At 53.1% G+C, this 22,567-nt stretch overlaps 1 protein-coding gene across 2 annotated transcripts in view; it reads right to left on the bottom strand.

Annotated features, from left to right (window-relative positions):
• Positions 1 to 22,567, bottom strand: part of SORL1 (sortilin related receptor 1) — a 46,511-nt gene that overhangs the window by 12,963 nt on the left and 10,981 nt on the right. The window contains exons 7-34 of one of the 2 annotated variants that reach the window (XM_015649811.2): positions 20,711 to 20,812; positions 19,830 to 19,999; positions 19,481 to 19,673; positions 19,149 to 19,266; positions 18,593 to 18,666; positions 16,907 to 16,995; positions 16,614 to 16,792; positions 15,537 to 15,723; positions 14,426 to 14,554; positions 14,114 to 14,199; positions 12,359 to 12,531; positions 12,072 to 12,203; positions 11,851 to 11,942; positions 10,988 to 11,234; positions 10,454 to 10,592; positions 9,554 to 9,727; positions 9,278 to 9,391; positions 8,093 to 8,215; positions 7,630 to 7,749; positions 5,353 to 5,475; positions 5,027 to 5,134; positions 4,497 to 4,628; positions 4,146 to 4,277; positions 3,373 to 3,507; positions 2,930 to 3,085; positions 2,415 to 2,564; positions 1,947 to 2,075; positions 384 to 510 (exon numbers count right to left, since the gene is read on the bottom strand). In XM_015649811.2, the coding sequence (XP_015505297.1) occupies positions 384 to 510; positions 1,947 to 2,075; positions 2,415 to 2,564; positions 2,930 to 3,085; positions 3,373 to 3,507; positions 4,146 to 4,277; positions 4,497 to 4,628; positions 5,027 to 5,134; positions 5,353 to 5,475; positions 7,630 to 7,749; positions 8,093 to 8,215; positions 9,278 to 9,391; positions 9,554 to 9,727; positions 10,454 to 10,592; positions 10,988 to 11,234; positions 11,851 to 11,942; positions 12,072 to 12,203; positions 12,359 to 12,531; positions 14,114 to 14,199; positions 14,426 to 14,554; positions 15,537 to 15,723; positions 16,614 to 16,792; positions 16,907 to 16,995; positions 18,593 to 18,666; positions 19,149 to 19,266; positions 19,481 to 19,673; positions 19,830 to 19,999; positions 20,711 to 20,812 (3,833 nt within the window). Of the gene's footprint in view, positions 1 to 383; positions 511 to 1,946; positions 2,076 to 2,414; positions 2,565 to 2,929; positions 3,086 to 3,372; positions 3,508 to 4,145; positions 4,278 to 4,496; positions 4,629 to 5,026; positions 5,135 to 5,352; positions 5,479 to 7,629; positions 7,750 to 8,092; positions 8,216 to 9,277; positions 9,392 to 9,553; positions 9,728 to 10,453; positions 10,593 to 10,987; positions 11,235 to 11,850; positions 11,943 to 12,071; positions 12,204 to 12,358; positions 12,532 to 14,113; positions 14,200 to 14,425; positions 14,555 to 15,536; positions 15,724 to 16,613; positions 16,793 to 16,906; positions 16,996 to 18,592; positions 18,667 to 19,148; positions 19,267 to 19,480; positions 19,674 to 19,829; positions 20,000 to 20,710; positions 20,813 to 22,567 lie in introns of both variants that reach the window. The other variant, XM_015649812.1, reaches the window with a different exon arrangement.

Below are 22,567 nucleotides of genomic sequence, written 5' to 3'. Positions count from 1 at the left end.
TTGGAAAGGCTGAACTAACCCAGGGTTGGTGACTTATAACCCCCTGAGCTTTTCTATAACACTTGTGCTCAAATTTATTATCTTTGTTCTTGTTGTTAATGGTGCCACAAAGACAAGACCCAAGTGGAAAAAAAAATGCATATAAACAACTTTAATGTCTGAGTAAATAGTCAAGGAGGAGATCAATGCAGTTTGTCACAAATACTCTCTGGGTGCACCTATTTTGTGTCTCTTTTGCTACCAAATATTAGATTTTCCAAGCAGAACTTGATTAAGGAGCTCTGAATGTTTCAGGCCTGATTCTGTGTGGTTCCCTGTAGCAAATCCCTGAGCTCATGCTTGTCCTCTTTACCTGATGCAGCAGCAGGGGAGGGATGATGTACCTGTAGTAGATGTTGTAGACACAGGAGGTCGAGGACATCCTTTTTGGCCGAGCCCATGTCAGGGTGACATCACCAGAGAAATCAGCTGTCCACTGCAGGTTCTGGACTTTGTACACCATTGTGTCATCTGGGCAGAGAATGGGAAAAGTTCATTTACTGCAGGGAAACAAACCTTGTGTCCAGGAGAGAAACAGGACTGCTGTTTGTAACACCAACAACGAGAGGTAGAAACAGCACTGACTGAAGGGGTGTCTTCACCATTTAGATGTGTGTAATTTATCAGTGGAGAAGGCTGGGCTCACAGAAGGCAGCTCAGAGCAGGGATTTACCCCTGGTGCTCTTAGTTCTACCCAAAATGTCTTTATGCTGCATCAGGCGAGCGATTCCTTTCCCCTAAGGAAAGATAAAGCGTGGCTGTTGATGGAATACTGGGAATTTTCAAATTGTGTGAGTGCAGACTGCTCAGTGTCACCCTTCTCCTGGTGTGATCAGTCTGTGCTGTCCCTGTTACCACCCAGGCCCTTTCCTTGTGTGTTTTCCCTTATCACAGCTGGTGTTCAGCAGCAGGACCCAAGCAAAGGCTGGTAATTCAAGTGTGGGGCTTGCCTTGACACGAGCGCTGCGGCTGAATCAGTGCCTGACCTTCACAGAGGAATTTAGGGGATAAAAGCACTGTGAAACCCAGCCCTGGCAGAGCTGGGGATGGGAGGTGCTGATCTGGAATCCTGCTCCCACCAGGCCATTCCCTGCTCCCTCTCTCTGTGTGTTGGAGCCCAAATCCCACTGTTGTGGCTTGGCTCTACTGGGGTGCTCAGCTTTGGTGCCGAACAGAAACCAAACAGAACAGAGCAGAGGAAAATTGCTGCTGTTTTGCTTTCCTTAAACAGCTGGAATTAAATCCAGCAGGCACATGGGACAGCATGGCAAGACCATTTTTCCAAGGGAAAAGAGATGGTTTTCCATTGGTGCAGCAGCCAAGTCGTGCATCTCAGCGGCTCCTTCCCCCTCCCCTGAATCTGCTAGCCTCTCCCAATCAATATTTAATTAAAGAACTGAACCTGATTGATGCCCAGCCCCCCCAGCAGTTCGGTGGGGAAGCAGCTGAAGCTCATGGCTGGCTGGAGGCAGTGATCGATTGGTTATCAGCCCAGGGCGGGCTCTGTCCCTCTGCCCTCACAGGGCCACCAAGGGCCAGCGTGGGACAGCCAGGGACAGCAGCAGGGCACGTGCCACGTCCCCCAGGGTCACCTTGCAAAGGAGGGCAGAGTAGGAGACTCTTGCTTCACCTGTGGACTTTGTAAAATAGACAGCTTTGCTCCTATCCATCCTAAAATGTTTGGGTTTTTTTCTGTGTCCGAGGCAGTTGGAAGATAAATTGTCGGTGTAGAAGCTGCTGGGGAGTTTGTCCCAGCTGGTGATAAACGGGTGAGGAGGCAGCTTGGACAACTGAGCAGAGGCAGATAAATCAAGGATGTTGGGAGGGAAAGGTGACATATCCAGGAGAGCAGCTCTGTGTGCTGACAGGGAGCAGGGAGTGAGGGATGGGAGAGGGCTGCTGCTCACCTGTGCAGTTCTTCTCATCGCTGCTGTCTGAGCAGTCCAGGTATCCATCACAGCGCTCTGTCTGCATGATGCAGGCCTCCCCATCCTCACATCTGAAACCACTGGGGCACAACAGGCTGCTCTGAGTGGCTGAAAAAGGCAGAACAGCTCAGGACTCGAGGCAGGGAAGTTCCCTCAGCAGCACTGGAATGTTTGCAGGTGGCTGCATGTCAGGCTGATGTGTCAGATATTGGGCTGTCTCCTTCTGGCTGCACCTTCAGAAGAACCTGGAGCTTATCCCATGAAAAACAACAACTGGACTTCTAATGGGAATAGATGGGAATAGCACTGCTTGGGCTTTTTATCCTTTTTTTTAATTATTATTATTATTTTCTGTAAAGGATTTCTGATTTCTCTAAAGGATTTCTCCATCAATCAAAGCCTCCTCAGAGGGAAGGCTCCAGGTGGGAGTCCCTTGCCCACACTTACGGCAGTTCCTCTCGTCTGTGCCGTCCTGGCAGTCCCTCACTCCATCACACCTCTTCCAGTTGGGAATGCACTTGTGCAGCTGCTGGCACTGGAACTCGAAGCGGCTGCAGCGCCCTGGCAGCACTGGGGACGTGGCTGTCACGTTGGGTCCTGCACACACACAAACAGAGCCAGGAAAGCAGCACGGCCAGGCTGGCACTGCCACCAGCAGGGACCGGCTGTCCCCAGGTCCCGACTCCACTAGATGGCAATCTCCTTCCAGCTAGCAGGTGCAGGGGATGACGCCTAAGCCATCCTCTCTCCTGACTGCAGAGGGCTGGGAAAGCCTCTGCTTTGCAGGGAATGTCCTCCCTGGAGCACTGTCCCAGCTGGTGGCAGGAGGGTGACCCCAGCGCCAGAGCGCTTTTACACCACGGTGTAAATGAACCCCGTAACTTGGCGAGGCTCTGAAAGGCCAGCATTCCTTGCAGATGTGATCTGGGCAAAGGGAAGGGGTGAGGGAGAGGAGAGCTTACTTGAGGTGGGACAGGCCTCTTCGTCAGAGCCGTCAGTGCAGTCCCTGTAGCCGTCACACACCCAGCTGTTCATGATGCAGGCGCCGCTGTTGCAGCGGAAATGGTTGGGCAGGCACGTCGGGGGGATCAGCGTGGTAATGGGATGAACTGGAGATCCTAAAAATACACCAGGGAGAGCTGAGCTGAGCTCCCTGCTCCTGTGTAAGCTCTGCCTGCTCCCTGCTGACAGAGGGGGAAGCAGGTGAGGCATCAGGAGCCCGGTGTTTTCATTTGTGTTGTGTCTGTAATCAGGTTATCCAACACTACAGAGTAAAAAGATGCGTGAAAGTGCCCGCTTGTGGGGCATTTTTGGAGCCATGGGGGCTGGGGGAAGGCAGAGTGATGCTTCAGAATGTCCCAGTCCCTGTCATGTCCATGTCACAGCCTCAGCAGTGTGTCCTTACCCTCGCAGTCCCTCTCATCAGACCAGTCCCCACAGTCGTTCTCCTCGTCGCACTTCCAGCGGTTGGGGATGCAGTGCCCGTTCCCACACTGGAACTGGTAGTACCGGGAGCAGTTCGGGGCTTCTGTTGGGTTTTCTGGCAAGCAGAGGAGAGTCCTGTGAGCCACAGGGTCACCCCAGCAGCCCTCAGCACAGCTGAGAGGTGGCAGCACCTCAGGCTGGCCCAGACAGCATCACCATGAGCAGCACAATTGCATTCCTTCCTCCTCATCCCCAGCATTCCCATTCCTCCCAGCCCTCTCTCTGTTGCCACCACTGCTTTGTCTGTGTTCTTCATGGCCAGGCACCACCCCTGATCTCAGAACCAGAGCAGAATCCACCAGAGCATGGCAGAAATGGAAGAGCAAACCCTGCAACTCAGAAATGAGGCTGCAGCTGCCTGGCCTGGCTGGGTACAGCTCCTACAGCCACCCAGGGAACAGCGGTAAATATTGGGTTTGGCTGAAAACTGCCTGTCTGCTCGGGGCTGGGAGTCTGTGCAGTAAATATGGTCACAGAGGAGACAATCAAGCACAAGATGTGCCAGGTTTTCTGCGTGCTTCACTTTGCCTGCCTGCAGTGTGAGGGAAATTACACCAATCTCCAGATAGGGCACGCTGTGATGCGCACAGGGAAAGCTCCACTCACACAGAGATGAGTGAAAACATGAGGAAGGCAGTACTCCATGCTCCTGGGATCCAAGGGAAGCTGGAGCTGCACTGGCAGGAGGCTCACCACAGTTTGCTTCGTCGGAGTAATCACCGCAGTCATCCATCCCATCACACTTCCACACCAGGCTGATACACACACCATTCTGGCACTGGAAGCTGAACTGGTCACAGGTCCGGTGGAACTCGGGGTCCTGGGCTGCAGGGAGAGGTTTGCTGTAAAGATCAAGGGCTTCAGGAAAGCTTGAGCAGGAAGGAGCACACCCAGGGGTGATCATGGATTTCTAAGCAGAGCATCACGGGCTAGAGCCAGCTCTGAGCAGATCTGGCAGCTTCCTGGTGGCCTGGTTCTCCCCACACCTCTGGTTTCCTCCCGTGGCCACCCCTCCCTTGGCAGAGGCGCCAGTGTGACACTCACAGCACCCGGCATAGCCGGCATCTTCGTCGGAGCCGTCGCGGCACTGGACGATGCCGTCGCACACCATGGAGTGGAACAAGCACTGCTGCCGGTTCTTGCACACGAAATCCATGTAGCGGGTGCACAGGGGCTCTGCAGGGATGGGGGCAGCAGGACAGGGCTGGCACCTCTGCTGTCCTTGCAAACAGCAGCGTCACCCGCCGGCGCCCGCGCGGAGCTGAGCGCGGCGGGCGGATTTCAGGGACTTACAGAAGGTTGCCAAGACACACGGTTTGAGCTGTGTCCCTGCACGGGCTGCCCTCACCAGACAGCCCCTCAGGGTGGGCACCGGCACCAGGAGGGCTTGGCTCACCTCCCTGGTGACCTCCCAGTCTGTGCCTTTTGCTGACCCGCCCATTTCACAGGGGGCTGGTGACTGCACACTAAGGCTTTCCCATTATCTCCCAGGGCTTTACTCCCAGTGGGACAGGCTTGGGCAGAACAAAACACCGTCAAAAGGCCCCAGCAGCTCCCCTGAGCCCGGTACCCACCACAGTGCTGCTCGTCCGAGGCGTCGGAGCAGTCGTTGATGCCGTCGCAGTGTTTGCTGGTTGGGATGCAGGTGCCATTGGGGCACTGGAAGCCGTTGCACTTTTTCTCTGAAATCCAGAATTGGGTGGATGTTGTGAGTTTTTCAGGGTTTTGTTAAAGCTGTTTTAATTAGCTAAAACAAAAAAGCCGTGGTTGCCTCCGCGCTGTGATTGCTTTTGGAGGGGTGGGGGCTCTCCCCCTGAGTTTGCTGCTGGTTTAGCTCGGTGGGTGTGCAGAAATCCCTCCCAGCCGTGGCAGAGCCCCCCAGGCACACAGGACACGTTACCACAGTTGGCAGGGTCCTCGTCAGAGCCGTCCTGGCAGTCGGCGTCACCGTCACACGCCCAGCGCTGCGGGATGCAGTGGCCGTTGTGGCACTGGAAGCTGGAGGCCTCACAGGTGTGATAAACTGCTGAAACCAGAGCAGGGGGACACCTGAGTGTGGGGTCACGGTGTCCCTGCTGAGCTGAGAGTGAGGGAGGTCACACCACCACAGCCTGCTCCTTCCCCCTGCACCAGGATCTCCCACCACGGCAGGTCCCAGCACAAGCAACCACCCCAGGGACCCCAGGCAGGAGAATTCCAGTTTTCCCTCTCTGTGCCATTCTTGCTCACGAGCCTGCTGTGGCTCAGGAATGGGTTTTGCAGGGTAGAGATGTCCCAAAGCTCTTCCTGAGGTCGGCAGCCTCTCTCCCTTTGATCTCAGTCCTTGGGGTGTGTGGGCAAAGGTGAAGCAGTGGCACCGTGCCAGAGATGGTGAGAAATGTCCCCCAGGTCCAGCAGGGCTTGGCAGAGCTGCAGAGTCCCCCGTGCAGGGCAGGACAGAGTCAGAGAGAGCTTTTAATTAAGGCAAACAAGGCTCTTCTATGTTGCCAAAGCAAACAAGAAATACAATTCTCCCTGGGGGTTTTCCTTAGGCTCCTGTCAGGAAAATATCTGCCTGTGGGGTATCTGGGTTGCAGCCTGGTTTGTGTTGTCACTTTAGAGACAAATCCTGCTCCTCAAGCAGGAGAGCACTCAGAGTTATTGCGAAAAACAGTGTTCAACTTAATTAAACTGCATGATCCTGAGTTTTAGGTTAGAGAGTGACATGCACTCGCAGATATTTCGAAATAGTGCAATCTGGTGGCAGTAATATTCTATTAGGTATTCAGCGTGAAATGTAATTATTTCAGATAAGAGCAATAATTGCAGCCCGGTGAAGTCAGACGGAATGTTCCTCAAATAATTGTGATCCTCTCAGATAATTCCAACTTGGGGCTTTACAAACCCAGCACGCTTTTTGAAGTAGGTTCCTCTCCTGTAGTAATTCTCTCTGGAGAAACTCATACGAGAGATAAGTGATACCAACATAAATTAAACCTTCTTAGAAAGCCACACTCGTGGAATACTAATGACCAGGATCAGCCCTGGGTGCTCCAGGCACTGCAAATGCCACAGGGGAGAGCAAAGAGGAGCTCGAAGACCTGAAAGGGATCTCTTAAATCCTGGTGTCCCAAAGGCTCCAGGCTGCCCCAGAGTGCTGCTGCCAGCACTCCCAAGGGCTGTCCTGGTCCCTGCAGGCTCCCCATGGACCTCTGCCTCATGCCATGGAAAGCTTTTATCTTGAAATACCCCAAGTGTGGCTCAAAAAAGAGCCTTGTGCCTTTCACTGATGGACTGGTGCTCTGAGAGCTCTCTTCTCCTGCAAGCACTGAGGTTTTTTGGCTTGGTCCACAGTTTTGCTTGATTGTTTCTAGTGGGACAGACCAATGTGCTGCTGTCTGTTGGTTTTTCTGATGAGAAAAAGGCTTTGTGTGGGTGTTGACCTCAGGAGGCTGCTGAGGAACATCACTGTGGTGGTGAGGAGGGTGGAGTGTTGTGACTTTCCGCTCCAAACACACAGTGAGGCTCACAGGACTTGCTGCACACGGGGCATAAAGTAGGAACAAAGTTATTTCTGCCAGTCAGGCTGCTCTGATACTTCAGTAAAAACAAGAGTGGGTCTTCTACATGGGACTCCCTATTTAGGACACCCTCTTTGAGTTTTTGAGCCCATGGAGCAATGAGGCTGCCAGAGGAGGACTGAAACTGCCAAACTAAACTTCCCAAATGAAATCTGCTTCTTCTTCAGATCAATTAACTGTGGAGAAGCTGAAGAGAACGTGCCTGATTTCTGCACCAAATTAATGGCAAGGAAACAGAGTGAAAGCTGTGAAATGCTGCCAGTGCCCACTGATCTCTGCCTCTCTGCAACACAGGAGCTCTTTTTGCCAGGAGAATCCTTTGGCTGCTCAGTAGCCACAAAACCACTTCCCATTCCACAGAGCTTTGCCCGTGGGTGCAATCATGCAGGTAAAAAGCAAAGCTGGGTCACTGTGTGAGCATCTCAGAGCAGCCAGAAAATTCCCAGTGAACCTGAGGGGAAAAACCCTTGGGTTTGGAGCATCACATCACCCTAAGGTGCTCTAACAAGCAAGGAAACTGAGGCTTGTTAGGAAACAATACACTGGCTAATGTCTCCTAGGTTGGAAATAAAAATTAGGAGCAGCAGGAGGTTCTTGATCAACACCTGAGCACTCACCAGTGCAGTTTGCTTCGTCAGACCAGTCCCTGCAGTCGTTATCCCCATCACACATCCAGGACAGACGGATGCACATCCCTGAGCTGCAGCTGAACTCATCATTCCTGCACTGGTGAGCCTCTGCAAACGAAATACTGGGCTTCAGGTCATGGGAATACCCAAGGAGCAGAGCAGGAAAGCTGGATAGTGACGGCACAGAAGGCTCACAGCTGGAACACGGTGAGGGGAAGAACCAGCACAGAGCTTCTCTTTCTTCTCCTGTCCCTCATTTCCCAGGACACAGTGGTCCCTAATTCCCAAATACCCTGTAAATGCTGCTCCTGTCCCCCATTTCCCAGTCCCCAGTAAATGAGGAGGAGACAGCCTGGGTAAAGAGGGGGATCTTTCCCTCTGAGCAGCACAGGGTGCTGGAGAGAGCTGCCCATGGGTGCACAGGGGAGGAGATCTGAGTGTGGGCACTCACCACAGTGACTTTCATCGCTGTTGTCCCCACAATCATCCTCCAGGTCACATTTGTAGGACAGAGGGATGCAGGTCCCTGAGCCCTGGCAGCGGAACTGGGTCTCGGTGTCACACACGGTGGTTGCTGATTGAGAGAGGAAGAGGAGGAGGAGGAGGAGGAGGTGGTTAGAAAATGGTTTCTGCTGCCTGAGGGTGTGAACTGAGTGCAGGGAAGTGGAGAGACAGGGACAGAATCTTGCCAGTCTGACCTGAATTCCTGCTCTTGTATTTTAATGCCATTTTTAGGCACTCCATGTAAAGCAGAGCACACAGGGGTCAATTTTCTGTCTGGGAAGCAGGACTGAAACTCCTGATGTCCCCTCCCAAGCCAGGGAGCGAGAAGCCAAGGCTGTAGAGCTGTCTGCTCCCCACAAAGGGGCTTGAAACCTCCTGGGTTGGTGGTGGGATGAGACAGGGCAGCCAAAGCAGGGGAGAAGCTGGGCATGTGTTGCTATCCAAGTGCTGCTCTCCAAGGCAGCACCTCTGTGCCGAGCTGGTGGCCTCTCTCCAGGGAATGGGTACCCACAGAGACCTTCCCACACCGTGAGCCAGACATGAACTCAAACTTGGACTCTGCTGACTGGTACCTCAACTTTGTCAGGGAAAAAAGTTCCTTATTAGTACAAAATGGGCATAAACAGCCTCTCTCCTGGTCCCGCAGTGATTCCTAACTTCAAACCCAGTCTTTTTTCCACAGTGCACTAAGCCAAACTCTTCAGGCTGTGCAAAGCTGTGGAACATCTGCCCCTCCTGCACACATTGGCAGTTCCTAACTTTGCTCAAAAAGGTGACCTCCATCTTTAATGTGAGGACTTGATTTATTATCTCAACAAGAGGCCTGTGTCAGCACTATCTGCTCTCTTTTCCTCATTGTCTGTGCCCTCAATTAGCTTCAGAAGACAATTAGTGCAAGAGACAGTTGGCATCAGCCTCACCAAATTTTAGACACTGAGATCTCATCTGCTCAAGGGGACTGGGACAAAACCCATCCAGTTCAGTGTGGGCGTTTACCAAAGGAGCTGAGTTACACCCCAGAGAGCCTCTTGCTGTCCCTGGGTGTGAAGGGAGTGTGGGCCATGAGCTCAGCTGAGATGGCAGCACAGCAGACACCTGAAGCTGGCCACCAGCAGCAAGGCAGGTCACTCACGGCAGTTCTTCTCGTCGCTCATGTCCCCGCAGTCGTTGTCGTTGTCACACTGCCAGATGCTGTTGATGCAGTTCCCGTTGGAGCACCTGTACTGGTTGGGCAGGCACGTGTTCTCTGGGGCAGGAGGGACAACAGAAACAAGCTGCCATGAGGCTGTGCTCCCAGAAATGGGAAGGAAATGGGAGAGCTTCCCGCTCTCCTCCCGGGCAGAGGACAGGTCACGCCGACCTCTGGTGACGGCAGAAACCGGAGCAGCAGCAAGAGGCAGGACTTTACCTTCCTTCCTGCAGGTGTTGTTCTTCATGGTGTAGCCGTGGGGACAGTCACACCTGAGCTCCCCGCTGGGCAGCACGGTGCTGGCCACCCCCTCGGGGCACTTGCAGCTGCGGCCGTTGTTGGACCTGGGCAGGCAGAGCAGGCTGCAGGGCCTGGTGATGCAGGCGTTCTGCCCTGGAGCAGGGCAGGAGGAAGGGGACAGTGTCAGGGCAGAGGCACAGGAGTCCCAGTGTCACCTGCTTTTGTGTTCAGACCCCCTTAGAAGCCAGCTCTGCAGGGCTAAATGCTGAGGTCACCCCTAGGGATGCTCAGAGCCATCTGCTCCATGAGTTTGGAGGCCTTTAATGGGGACAGATTGGCTTTTATGGGACACAACTCATCCGAGTGGCTTTGGAGGCCTACCAAAGGATGGGAGTTACACCCTCAGAGTGCCTCTTGTCCCTCCAGCCTCCTGCAGAGACTGGTAGAGCCCTTCAGTGGTCTGGTACCCATCTGAAAATGGGTATAAATAGCACACAGGGGTCAGCACTGCCTTGTCACAATGCAGACAGATGAGCAAAGGAGGACAAAGTCGGTGCAGCCCTGAAATCCTCGGGTTTTTTGGTCGATACAACACTGTGATGGGAAAGCCAAGGATCTGTGACATAAACTGTGAGGTGCCACCACAGCCAAGTGCCCTACGAGCTCTCTCTCTGGAAAGCATCTCCCCTGGCAGCCAAAAAGCAGAATACACCACACATGAAACTCATTCCTCACGACTGTGCCTGAGAGCCTCAGACCCTGCAGGAATGGGGATGTATTCAGGAAATGCAAGCCAGGATGGCTCATTGGGCTGGGAACCTGTGGAAACGGGGGATGAACACATTTCTAAATGCCAGGGAGGATCATCAGCATGATTACCTGTTGTCTTTCCTCTGTAAAAGATTTTCATGTCCATGATCCCATTCAGTCGGCCGACCAAGATCTCCATCCTGGAGCCGCTGTTTTTGGATGCTCTGAAGATACTCAGCTGTGACCAGTCGTTCCAGTAGATTTCATTCTGAAACACAGGCTTGGCCCTTAGTGGGAGGAGAGACACCACCAGGGCTGTGCTCATCAGTGCACTGATCACCCTAAATACTCGATGTGGAGGGACATGGAGAGTGAAAAGTGTCCCCAACCCAAGGGGGGAGAGCAGGAGGAAGAGCCGAGGTGGGATTTGAGCAGGAGCAAACATTGCAGTGCAGCTGATTGGGAATTTGGTCCTGGATTTGACTGCACTTGCCTGCTCATTTCAGGGATTTGTGGGAATGTTTCAGGGAAGCAGAAAGAGAACAAGCATAATTCCTGCTCGAAATCACATCCCTATCCTTCAAATTCAGTGTGCTCTATGCTCCTCCAGCACCAACCTCGGAGCCTGAATGCTATGGAAAAATGACAACGGGAAAAACAAACCTTAAACACAGCAATGGCATAGGGGTGAGGGAGGCTGTCCAGGATCACAGATCTCTGCATCCCATTGAAATCAACCCTCTCGATCCTGTCCATGTAGGCTTCGGTCCAGTAGATCCAGTGGTCATCCACGGAAATGCCGTTTGGCCACCGCACGCCCTCCGAGACGATGCAGCCGGCCAGCGACCCGTCCATGTCACTTCTGTAGATGCCAGCCCTGGAGTCCCCCCAGTCTGTCCAGAACATCAACCTGGCAGCAGGCAGAGGGGTTACTCCCAATCCACACGGAGCAGCTCATCAAAAGGAAGCAGGTTAGGAGAGGCAGAGGTTGGAATGCTTTACATTCCACATCTCTCACACGACATGCCTTTGAACGGGGAGCTCTGCAATTCTAATGAGCACCACCAGCAGATTTATGAGCAGCACAGAGGCTTTTGAGCTGCCAGCTCTGTGGTGGGAGTGCAGCTGCAGGTTACCTTGCCGTGAACTGCTTTGGTTTCTCAGAGCTGCCTTTGCAGCTGAGGCCAAACCCCAGAAAGATGTAACTCGCATTTGGCTCTCAAATGCGAGCACAGCTCAGTTTCTCACACATCACTGCAGCTTTCCCCACTGACCAGACCAGTTTTACAGGCAGGAAAAGTTGTTTACTAATGAATATGTATGGGTGGCAAGGAACAAACAGTTGGTGATCTGTGCTCTGAGAGAGCTGGTGCCTTAGCTGGGGACACAGCACTGACAGTGGGCTCCACAGGGCAGAACTGTGCTGTGCCTGTCCCCAGCTTCACCTCACTGAGGAGGAAGTGGGGAAGGAGCAGCAGATCGCCTTGGGAATAGCAGGGAAATATTTGTGATGTTTTCTTTCTTACCCATCTCGGGGAACCAGAGCCAGGGCTCTGGGTCGCTCCAGTATCGAGGAGTTGAGGACGGTGAGTCTCAGGTCTCCATCTGGATTGGCAACCTAGACCCAAAACCAAACCCAGGACAGGTGTGTTTGCTGCTGGCACTGTTTGAAGTGACACAAAATCTGTGGCAGGCGATTATTGCTCCTTAATAAAACAAGCACTGCCACGGGTGGGCAGAGCTGTACCTCGATTTTGGGAATCCCAGCGTTGACCCAGTAGAGCAGCTGGCTGAGAGGTTCAAAAGCCAAAGCTTCCACTGTTTCCAACCCAGTGCTAATAATTATTTCCTGCCCAGAGCTGCCATTGAGACAGAGACGCTGGGGAAAAAGAAATACAAATAATCAGAATAAAAGACAAGGAACTGCCTCAGCCTGAAGCTCAGGTGACAGCTCGGAGGGGAGGAGTACCAGGACAAACATTTGCTTTTCAGGGTGTGGATGCAACACCAGGGTGGCAAGGAGGCGATGCTCACCTGGATGATGTCCAGAGTGACATCAGCCCAGTACAGGCAGTTGTGCTCGTAGTCAAAATCCAGGGCCACAGCCCCCCTGAGCCCGGCCAGGGGCAGCTCCTCGCTGACTCCCGAGGCCAGGTCGTAGCGGTGGATGGAGTAGCGGGTGGCGTAGAGAATGAACTCGTTCTCCTCTGCAACAACAGTGCCTTATTTAGTGGCCATTTTTGGCTATTCAACGGGCCAAAAAAATAAAATAAATAAAATAAAATTGCAGGTGTTTTTCACCCCTGGTTTTGGCACCTCGGGGAGGCAAAGAGCCTTTGTCTCAGTGGGATTAGGTTAATGGGAATGTGGTAATAACCTCACGTGGGACTGGGGACACACTGTGGGCATTGTCTGGTCCAGGAGGAGGAGGAGGAGGAGGAGGAGGTGGAGGAGGCACGGCTGGCAGAACATGCCCTGATCCCTTTCTTCCCACTTTTAGTGCTGCCAATTGGAAACAAAATACTGATCTGCTCTTCCTCAAAAAAAATAAAACCAAAACATTAAAAAGAGTGGGAGTGATGCAACTCTGCAAGTCCTCAGGGACAGCAGCCCCACAGGAAATATCCCAGAGTGGGTTTTGTTTCCAAATGGAGCCGAATCCAGGTAATGGGATCCTGCTCCAGGACAAAGTCTCCTGGGCATTATCCCACCACTGGTCAAGTCCAATAATGCTCTTAATGAGTAGAGCTAATGTCAGTAAGTAACTCTGGCTGTGCATCCCTAATGAGATTATACGGAGATATGAAACAGACACTGTACATGAAAGTGTTACCATGGAGCGAGGCAGCACGGATCCGGGGACGATCCACAAACACTCTGGGAACACGGCACTTCAAAGGCTGCCCCGGTGGGGACCGCAGGTTTATTTTGCAATCAGCAGGGCCCTTCTCAGCATGCCCAACACAGCTCTCCAAATAGCTCAAGAGGGCTCAGAGGGGTGAATAACGTGTCAGGAGTAAAGCTGAGTGCAGCCCTGGCAGGAGTCCCAGCACAGGGGATGTTTCCCCATGCTGTTCCACACCTGGAGTATCTTTTACACGCTGAAAAATTTGAGGGCAGTCCAGGGGAACCTGCTGCTGCTGGGTCTGGCTGCTCTGCTCAGCTCCCCAGCCCTTCCACAAGCCCCTGCCCTGCCTGAGGCTCTGGAGCTGCAGCACGGCAGCAATGCTGATCACGCAGCTCGTGACGGCAGATTAAATTAAAGCTGTAATGAGCAGAATGCAAATAACGCTGGCAGCACAGGGGCACGGGACTGCTACAGTGCCTTGTATGTTCAAGAGGAGAAAATAAGGATGGGGGTGAATTCTGGCAGGCAGAGGTGTGAGGGATGAAGGTCTGGCCCCAAAGGGACATCGTGCAGCTGCACGTGGTGGCTGTCTGAGAGTGGGACCTTCCCAAGGGGACCTTCCCAAGGATGGGGATGTCTTTGATCTCATTCCTGTCTTTCTGGTTGGGTTCAAGCCTGCTACAGCAAGGACGTGACCGGGATGAAGGGGTTCCTGCTTGCAGCCTGCCCCTGGGGGCTTCAGAGGGCTCTGCACTGTGGGCAGACACTGCCCCTCAGAAGCTCTGGCCACACCTTACAGTGGATTTGTAACCCACCCAGGCTCCTGTGTCACAGGTTTTGTCTGAGAGCCCTCTGGGACTCTGTGCCTGGTCCCTCAGGCACCAGCCAAAGGTTTTATGAATGGAGCCCTTGTGCCCAGAGCAGATCCTGCACACACTCACCCGCCAGCGGGCACGGCACCAGCTCCCCCTCGAGCCGCGACTCGATGTCTCCACCCGTGCAAGTGTCCCCAGAGATCTTCCTGTAGCTGCAACACACAGAGCCAGGCAGTTTATTCCATGGAAAAACTCTGAACAAACCATCCTGCGCAGCCAGAATAAGCTGTGGTGTTTAATTGCCACGTATGTCCTAACATGCCGTTTGTTTGCTGTCACTCTTGTGGGTTTTGTGGTTGTTTGGGGGTTTTTTAATCACCAGTAAGATGAATTCCAGCACTTGGAATATCAGATTGCCCTCCCAAGCACAGCACATACCCTCGAGTCTTCTTGTAGGTTGAGCCAACAGGGCAAGGGACTGGTGGGTCATAGGGCTTCCCAGCAAACTCAGGGTCAGGGACACAAACTTCTAAGGATAAGTCATCACTCAGTTTGAAGCCAAAATCACTGCAAGGAGAAGAAAAATGTAGGGAGGGACAGGGAAAAGCAAAAAATGCAGCCATGCTCTACCATGAGTCTGTTCTTGCATAGAACTTTTAAGACCCTCATTTATTATCAGTATTTAGCTGCACAGAACATCTCCGAGCCAGACAGGACATTTCAAGAACACTTTGCAAACACTTTGCCAGTGGCTGGGCAGGCTGGGGAAGGTGAGGCAGGGCTGAGCCAGTGTGCTCTGCAAAGCTGTCTGCAAGCCCCAGTGCTGCTGCTTGGCTGGCTCGGGTCACTGCTCTGTCTCTTGGCTGGTCCTGATGGTAAAATGGGAGTTAGAGTGCAGCTGTTCTTTGGAAAATGCTGTGGGAGAGAGAGGTTTTGTCAGTGTGATTTTGTAGGGAGCTCAGGGCTGAATTCTGGAGCAGGATCCCACCAGCCCTGCTCTTGGTCTGCTCGTGGTGAGCCAGACTTGGTCTCAGCATCAGACAGGAGCAGTCAGGTGTGAGCTCTACTGAAAGGCCAGTCCCTGAAAGGCAGTTCCCTTTCTGACACCAAACCTTTGCATCAGGTTGCCAGAGTGTGTTTCCTGATCCTGAAAGCTGTGCAGCATCAGGACTGTGGGAATTGCAGTCAGAGGGCAATGGCAGGGCCAGCTGCACCCCTGTGGCTGCAGAATCACAAAGATTTTTAGTGGATCTCTGTCTGTGACGGGAAATTATCCATTATCATTTGGAAGGCGATGGATTAGCAATACTTCCCTCTTCCGTGGAACCTTTCAGAGGCTCCCAAAAGGCTCTAAAGACATTAATTAAGTCTCAGGCCCTGTTATTAATGAAAGGATGTTTTCAGTCTGTTTAGTTTCCTCTCTGCTATAAAATGAAGCAGCGACACTCTGAGCTACGTAAATTGGATGTTTGTTCACTCGGAGCGATTGGTCACAGATACTTATCTTGGATTTACAATCCAGACTAGAAGAAATTAATTGTTATTTTACCATTCAAAGTCCTCCCTTGTACAAGAGCAGTTGGAGACCATGACAGGCCTGTCAAAATCCTCCCCATTGAAGCAGGTTGCATGAGGAGTCCTCCTTTTGAAAACGGTTTTATGCCCCAGCAAACATTCATTGCCTCGCTCGTCCGAGGGTGACCACAGCTTGTAGTCATTCTCTGTGCAAGGGACCCCTGAGAGGAGAAACAAGGTTGGGGAGCAGAAAGGTGCAGCTTTTGCAGCACCCCAGGTTTAAAGGCAGAGAGATGCAGATGTCCCTGGTGGCCAGGAGTGCCAGGCATGCTGGCATCCAGCCCCACACCACAGGCTCTGAGAGAATGAGAGGACACAGCCTTAAGCCATGCCAGGGGAAGTTTAGGCTGGACATCAGGATGAAAATTCTTCACTGAAAGAGTGATTGGGCACTGGAATCATCTGCCCAGGGAGGGGGTGGAGTCACCATCCCTGGATGTGTTTAAAACACAACTGGATGTGACACTCAGTCAATGAGGATATGTTGGGTCTTTTCCCTAGTTCATTCTGTGATTCCCTCCCCTCTCCACCCTCCCCTGGCACAAAACCCCCCCAGAGTGCAAGGCCCCTGTCCCACAGGGAAAGAAAGGCAAGGAGAATTCCAGCTGGGAGCGTGCGGTGGCACGCGGTGCCAGGAGGGAACAGACAGCTCCGTGCCAGTGACAGGGAATCTGAATGGAGTCGTTCTGGTTACCAAACAGATCCGTTCCCAACAAAATGTCAAGGGAATCGGTGATAAATTTTAGTCAAGCAAATTCCTCTGCTGGGTTTAACTGTGCTTTGATTAAAATGCTGCCTCGCAATCAAAGCTGAAATGGGTTATAAAACATTCATAGGCACAAAGCCTTCAGAAGGAATTTTTTTTTTTTCCACCCTTTCCTTTTCAACAAATTCCTCAGTGAGGAGGGAAGGAATACAGGGACAGCACAGGGCACACGAGTGCCTTCAGCAGCTGTGTCCACGTGGACATGAGACACTTGGGACAGGAGGAGATTCCCTCTCTCCACCTGCAGAGCCACCCTAGAGACGGCTCTGCCTGCTGTCCCCTTACCCAGCACGTCAGTGGTGTTGATCTGCAGGATCAGCCAGCTGTGGCCATTCTCCTTGTAGGAGCCAAAGATGGTGAATATGGTGCTCTTCTCGCCGGGCTCGGTCAGGAGGCCGTACACAAACACCGGCTTCTCCGAGAACGTGAAGACTTTCCAGGTTTCCCCTTCGTTTGTGCTGTACCTGCACAAAAAAAGAGATTGGGAGAGATGCCAGGGGTGTGTCCTGCCTGCTGCAGGGCTCTCTCTGCCCTCCCCAGCCCGAGCTGCAGGGCAGCCCCTGTGCCCTGGCACTCACTTGAGCTGGTCGGTCTCGGTGCCTTGGGCGATGGCCACCAGAATTCCACCGTGGTCACCCCAGGTGTAGTAGTGGGGTCCAGACAGTGCCTGGAAGAGAGACAGTGCTGAGGGGTGAGCAGAGCTGTGCTGAATGAAGGGAAAATGGCTTTGTCAGAAACTCTGCCTGACCCAAGCTAATGCGTCAGCTTTGGCCAAATAAAGTATCTAGAGGCAGCAGAAATTCAAGTGTTTATGGGACACCATCAGCAGATGAGAATAACCAGCCCATTTCCCCTAACAGATGAGTGTAAAAGCTGCCCTGAGCCCTGGACTCTGCTTCTCCTGTGCTCTGTGCATGGAAAGAATGGAGGAAGTGCCACAACACAAAACCAGAGTCCATCACTCCTCCTCTCATTTGTCACCTCTGTGAGGTTTTCCTGACACCCAGCAGTGACTTGTGGCCTTCCCAGGACTGCAGAGAAGTTTGTTCTCAGGCTGTAGAAGGTCTTGTGACTGTTCAGAGAGAAGTGGGGCCATGGCATGCAGAAACAAGCCCTGGAGACAATTCATCCATCCATCCCATGGCAGGAAGCTTGGATTTCACACCCACCTACACCTCCAGCACACAGTCAGCTTTGCTTTCTCATCCAGGGAGCCCAGAGCACCTCAGGATGCAAACATGGAGCATTCCCATGCCAGGGCCTGCTCACAGGACGTGCTGTCACACTTGGAGACAGCACAGGGCACTGAATGCATTGTTCCTTTCTTCTGTGGGCTGTGAAATCACCCAGCAGAGCCTCCCAGCCTGCTGCTGGCCAAAGCTGAGCAGGAGTTGTGGTGCTGCTTCTCAGCTCCACTGCTGAGGTCATTCTGCACCTCTGCTCACAATACAAAGATCAGTCAGGAGCTTGGTGCTGGTGACTTTGGATCAACACTTCCTCAGAATGTTTTAACTGCACTCCCGGGCAAACCTGTGGAGCTTGGCACCTGCAAGGCTGGGTTTGGATACCCTGCCCCATCTGTCAGCTCCTGCCTGGCTGCAGGGTCCCCACAGCTGCTCTCCAGATGGGTTTTAAAGCCAGGAGCAGCCTCTGAACCACCCTTGGCATCAGCCAGACCTGTGGCTTGTCCCCATGGCCGCTGCAGCTGCCCAGAGCTCACCCCAACCACGCAGCACTCGCAGGGGGAGAGGGAGGCTGCTCAGTTCCCGGGATTAAATAACTTGCAGATGTTGGAATACCACATTACACTGGCTACAGAGTGCACAGGCAGACCACAAACACTGCCACAGACCAGAACATCCACTCAGTAAACAGCAGCAAACTCCCCATAAACCGAGGGCAGCATCCCATTTTTCTGGGAGAAGCCAGAGCCTCTCCAAACACTCTCACACACAAAGTCCTGGCTGCCAGTCCCATCTAAAAGACACCAAATGACCTGTGCTGAGGAAAAGTGTAAAGGAAAAATAGAGGAGAAAGCTCTCTTGTGTCTGAATCCACCACCTACACCACAGATTCATCTCCAACCAACCCATGCCTGGTCCTTCATCTAAAAACCTTTTTCCCTCGTTTTAAGGCGTTGAGCACCTTCCAGCTCTTGGATTCATATGAAATCACCTTACATGTAACTCATCTGTATTGCTGCCAAAATTCTTCCTGTTCCCCCACCATGCTGGCTGATCTGGCAGGTGTAAGAGCAGCCTTACCTCTCTCCACCTTGCTCCAGCACTGCTCGAGACATAAACATTGGTTTTCCTTGCCATGTTCTTGCCAACGGAGCCTGGGAGAATGGGAGAAATCATCTTTCTTGAGGAATGCAAAGTGATTGCTTAAAAGGAAGCCAGACACCTCCAAACTATTTTTATCTGTGATTGAGGAGATGATTTTTCACACTATAAATTAATCCTTTCAAAAGCAAATATTTCAAGGACTATTTCAAGTTTTAAAAGCAGATGGGGGAAAAACCCATGGCTACAAATATGATTAAACAAAATGTGTGCATTCCTCAGTAACAGAGCAAGACAAACAGGAATTTCTGAATCTTCAAGAAGCCCTTCATGAGGATCAGGAAAGAGGATCAGAACAGAGCAGGTTTCTCACATCTCTGTGCTGCAGTGAAATGTTCATTCTGTAATTACTGTACGGGGACTGCAGGAGGGAAAGGACAGCGAAATGCACCATTTAATTGCATTTTATAACCTGCTTCTACAAACTAAATACTGCCTGGCAACAACAGCCCCTAAGCCAAGGGCAAAGCAGTACCAGTGGCAATGATCAGTCCTGGTGCCGACTCCTTGGAGAGAATGGGCATCCTGCGCAGCTGGAAATTCAGCAGCTGGCTCAGGCGCTGGGCCAGGTGGAGAGAGCAGCCCTGGGACAACTGGGAAAGCAGAACAGTGGATTACCCCCCATCCCTCATCCTGTCTGCTCCAGCCCCCTCTGCTCAGAAAGGCAAGGAGGGACTCCTTTGTGGCAGCATTGCTGTTTCAGCCTCCTTTCGCAGAGTGCAAAGACCTCCAAGACCACCACGCCCACTAACAACCCACAAATCCCACTTTTGGGGGTCTTCTCCCCATCCCAGACCCCCGTGGCACCTGGCAGTCGATGTGCTCCCCGTATTGGGTCTGTGCAGGGGGCTGCAGCAGCTCCCAGGTGCCGCCCTTGTCGAAGGTGATGACGGAGCGCATGTTCTCCTCGCTGAAGGAGCCGTTGATCAGCGTGGCGATGTAGACGCCCCGTACGCCTTCCACGCGGTGGAAATCCGCGAAGGGCTCGTTGGCAAAGTACCTGTGGGGGTCAGTGAAATGGAAATGGAACACCCCCCACACCCCCTCGCCACCCCGTAAGGAATGTGGGGGGGTGTCAGGTAAAGGTAAAGCCTTGATCCAGCACAGCCAAAATTCACGGATTTTGGGCGATGTTCTCAGGTGAGTTCTGTCCTACCTGACCAAGGTGTCGCTGCCAGCTCCCCCTGGGCTGTAGTAGAGCACGTTTTCCAGAGACAGGGAGAACTTCAGGCCCTCTGCCTCCGAGATGTAGAGGTTGGTGCGGTTGTTGTCGTGGCTGACACACACAAACACCTGGTCCTCCGAGGCATCAGCAATGTAATATTCCTTTGGCACACAAAGAACAGGCTCCGTGTGTGTGTGCACACAGAGGGGGTTTGCACACTGGCTGCTTTAGATTTCCTTTTAGCTTGCTTCCACCTTTTTCTGTTTTTTTTCCACTCAGCAGGTGGAAAATCTTCACTTTGCTTTTCCTGTTGTGTTTCCCCCCACAGCGATTCCCATCCTCCGCCCTGCAAATCCCCCTGGAAGCAGCACTGGTTGCCAAGCCCCAGGTGTGCTGCATCTCTGGACCCCCCTGAGGCTGGGAGTGCACCCCACTGCTCTGCCAAGCACCAAGAACTTGCTTCTCATGCTTTCTTCACCCCCACCAGCCTGGGGATGCCACGTTCGTGGATCAGGGACTCGTTGCAAGCCCTGGTGCTGCCCTGGGCTTCCTCAGCCTGCAATAATTGGATGCTCCAGGTCATACCAGCGCACCCACGGCATGGGAAGAGGTAAAATCCCCAAAAGCAGAGTCAGAGCAGTGGGATCAGCCCCTCTCTGGTATCTGGGCTTTGCTGCCAGCCCCCAGCCCCAGTGACCATCCAGGTGCTATCATGTAAACCCCAGGATCATCCCAACATGAGCCTTTGCACTGCCACCCCCCCAGCAGGGTCATACGAGGTCCCTTCCCACTCCTGCAGCATCTGGAGCTGCTGCTGACACTGCAGGGTGTCCTTGGCAAGGCAGGGAGGCTGCTGGGGAAGCACCACTTACCTTAATTGGATGCTTGGTAACGAACTGTGCCACCCGCATGGGCTTGCGGTTGAAGGAGACCCAGAGCTGGACCGAGGGTGGCTGTGAGCTGCCGAGCAAACGCTGTGCAGGGCACAGGACAGGTTAGGAGGGGCTCTCACCCCAAAAAATCACCCTCATCTCCTCTGGGATCACCCAGTGCCTGGGACTTCCACCCCCCTGCACGTGGGCAGAGTGTGGCAGCTGCTCGATGCTGGGAGCAGTGATCCCCACTCAGGGTTTAAATTGCCACAGCCAGGGCTCAGCAAGGAGACAAATTGTCCTTTCTGGTCAGTCAGGTGAGGGTAAGGAGGCTGGTTTTAATTCCTCCTATTTCTTCAGAGCACACAGTCCTTTCCTTCCTATTTTTACCGATTTGCGCAAAACGAAAGGCGCCGGCATGAAGCTGAGAAAGTGAAAAGCTGGGGACAACCTATTTCATACAGGATGCCAATGGTGAGGACCTAAACCCAGATCTAGGCTCCAAAAATAAGCGGCCTGGTTTTGTTGGTTTTTTTTTTCCCCCAGGCTCTGTATCACTAAGCAACCGTGCCTCCCACGGAAAGGAGCAGAAGTCAGAGCCCTGGTGCCACCCAGCCTGTCCCTCCCCCAGCACTGCCCCTGCTGTGGCCAGGTTTGGAGGCAGGTGCCTCATTCCAGACCTGGGGATGTGATTCCCGAATGAAGGGTTTGCAGCCAGCCTCCCTCTGTCCCAGGGTTTCCCAGCAGCGCTTGCCGTGGTGTGGAATACGGGTGATTTTATTGATGTTTAGTCAGTACAGCTGCAGGGGGAAGCAGGGTGTGCTGCCTGCTGGTCCCTGAGTGCTCCAGAAGCAGAAAAAGCTCCAAAGCACCCCCAAATGGGGCACAAACCCTCCTCATGCTTTCAGGATGCTGTCCCTGAGCTCAGTGGCTCCTCTGCAGAGACACAAAGCACCCCCAGTGTTTCACCCTACACCAGCACTGAGCCCTCGATAAAATCTCCTGCAAACCACAGAGCAGGCAGAGCGCCAAGGGGCCGGGCCCTGGGAGTCACAGGCTGTCCTACCTGCAAGGGAGACTTCTGAGAAACTGAAATTGCTCTGCAAATGTTCCCTGCCTCCATCAGAAACCGCTCAGGGGGCCGGAGGTGACACACCCATCACTTACTGCCTAGGAAACCCTCCCTGGTTCTGCCAGCAGTCACCCCTAAATAAAGGTTCCTTCTTAAAACCCTCGATGGCAGCTGCAGGGGAGAAATGCATCTTTTGAAAAGAAAGCTGCTCCTTGAATTCTAGAAGGATCAGGACTTTGTCCCTCTGATGCTGCTGATCTAGGAAGGCCCGGCCCTCAGAGGAAGCACAGACACTTTCTTGCTTTCTTTTCAGGTTTGTTCGAATTTGGCCAAGAACTGTAAAAAGCACAGAGAGGCTCCGGCTGCAGAGGGACCAAAAGCTCACTTTTGCTCACCCACATCCTCTTTTCTTAGGAAGGCAGACTGAAAATGCAGCTTTCTTTCCAGGCTGGAGCACATTAGGCTGCTTGGACCTGGTCCATGTTTGATGGTAATCTCCTCTGACAAGCGGCCTCCTTTAACCACCGAGCTGCTGAGCCACATCCCCCTTCCCCTGCCACCCCCACCCCACGTCCTTCCCAGCCATCCCGTGGTTTTTCCCGGGTCCCAGCCCTCTGCAGGCTGACCTACTTCTGCCCAGCCTGCCCGAGGCAGGGGTATGGAAACACCACAGGGAGAGCGGCACGGGCAGCTGGGAACTCAGGGGGTGGCAGCTGCTGGCAGGCTGGGTGACACCTCTGGGTGACACCTCTGTGACAAGCCAGTGAGGTCTGAAGGATGTGAGG

Source organism: Parus major, chromosome 24 (genome assembly GCF_001522545.3).
Source record: "Parus major isolate Abel chromosome 24, Parus_major1.1, whole genome shotgun sequence".
In the NCBI taxonomy this organism is placed as follows: Eukaryota; Metazoa; Chordata; class Aves; order Passeriformes; family Paridae; genus Parus; species Parus major.
This window is presented reverse-complemented; position numbering and strand designations above follow the sequence as displayed.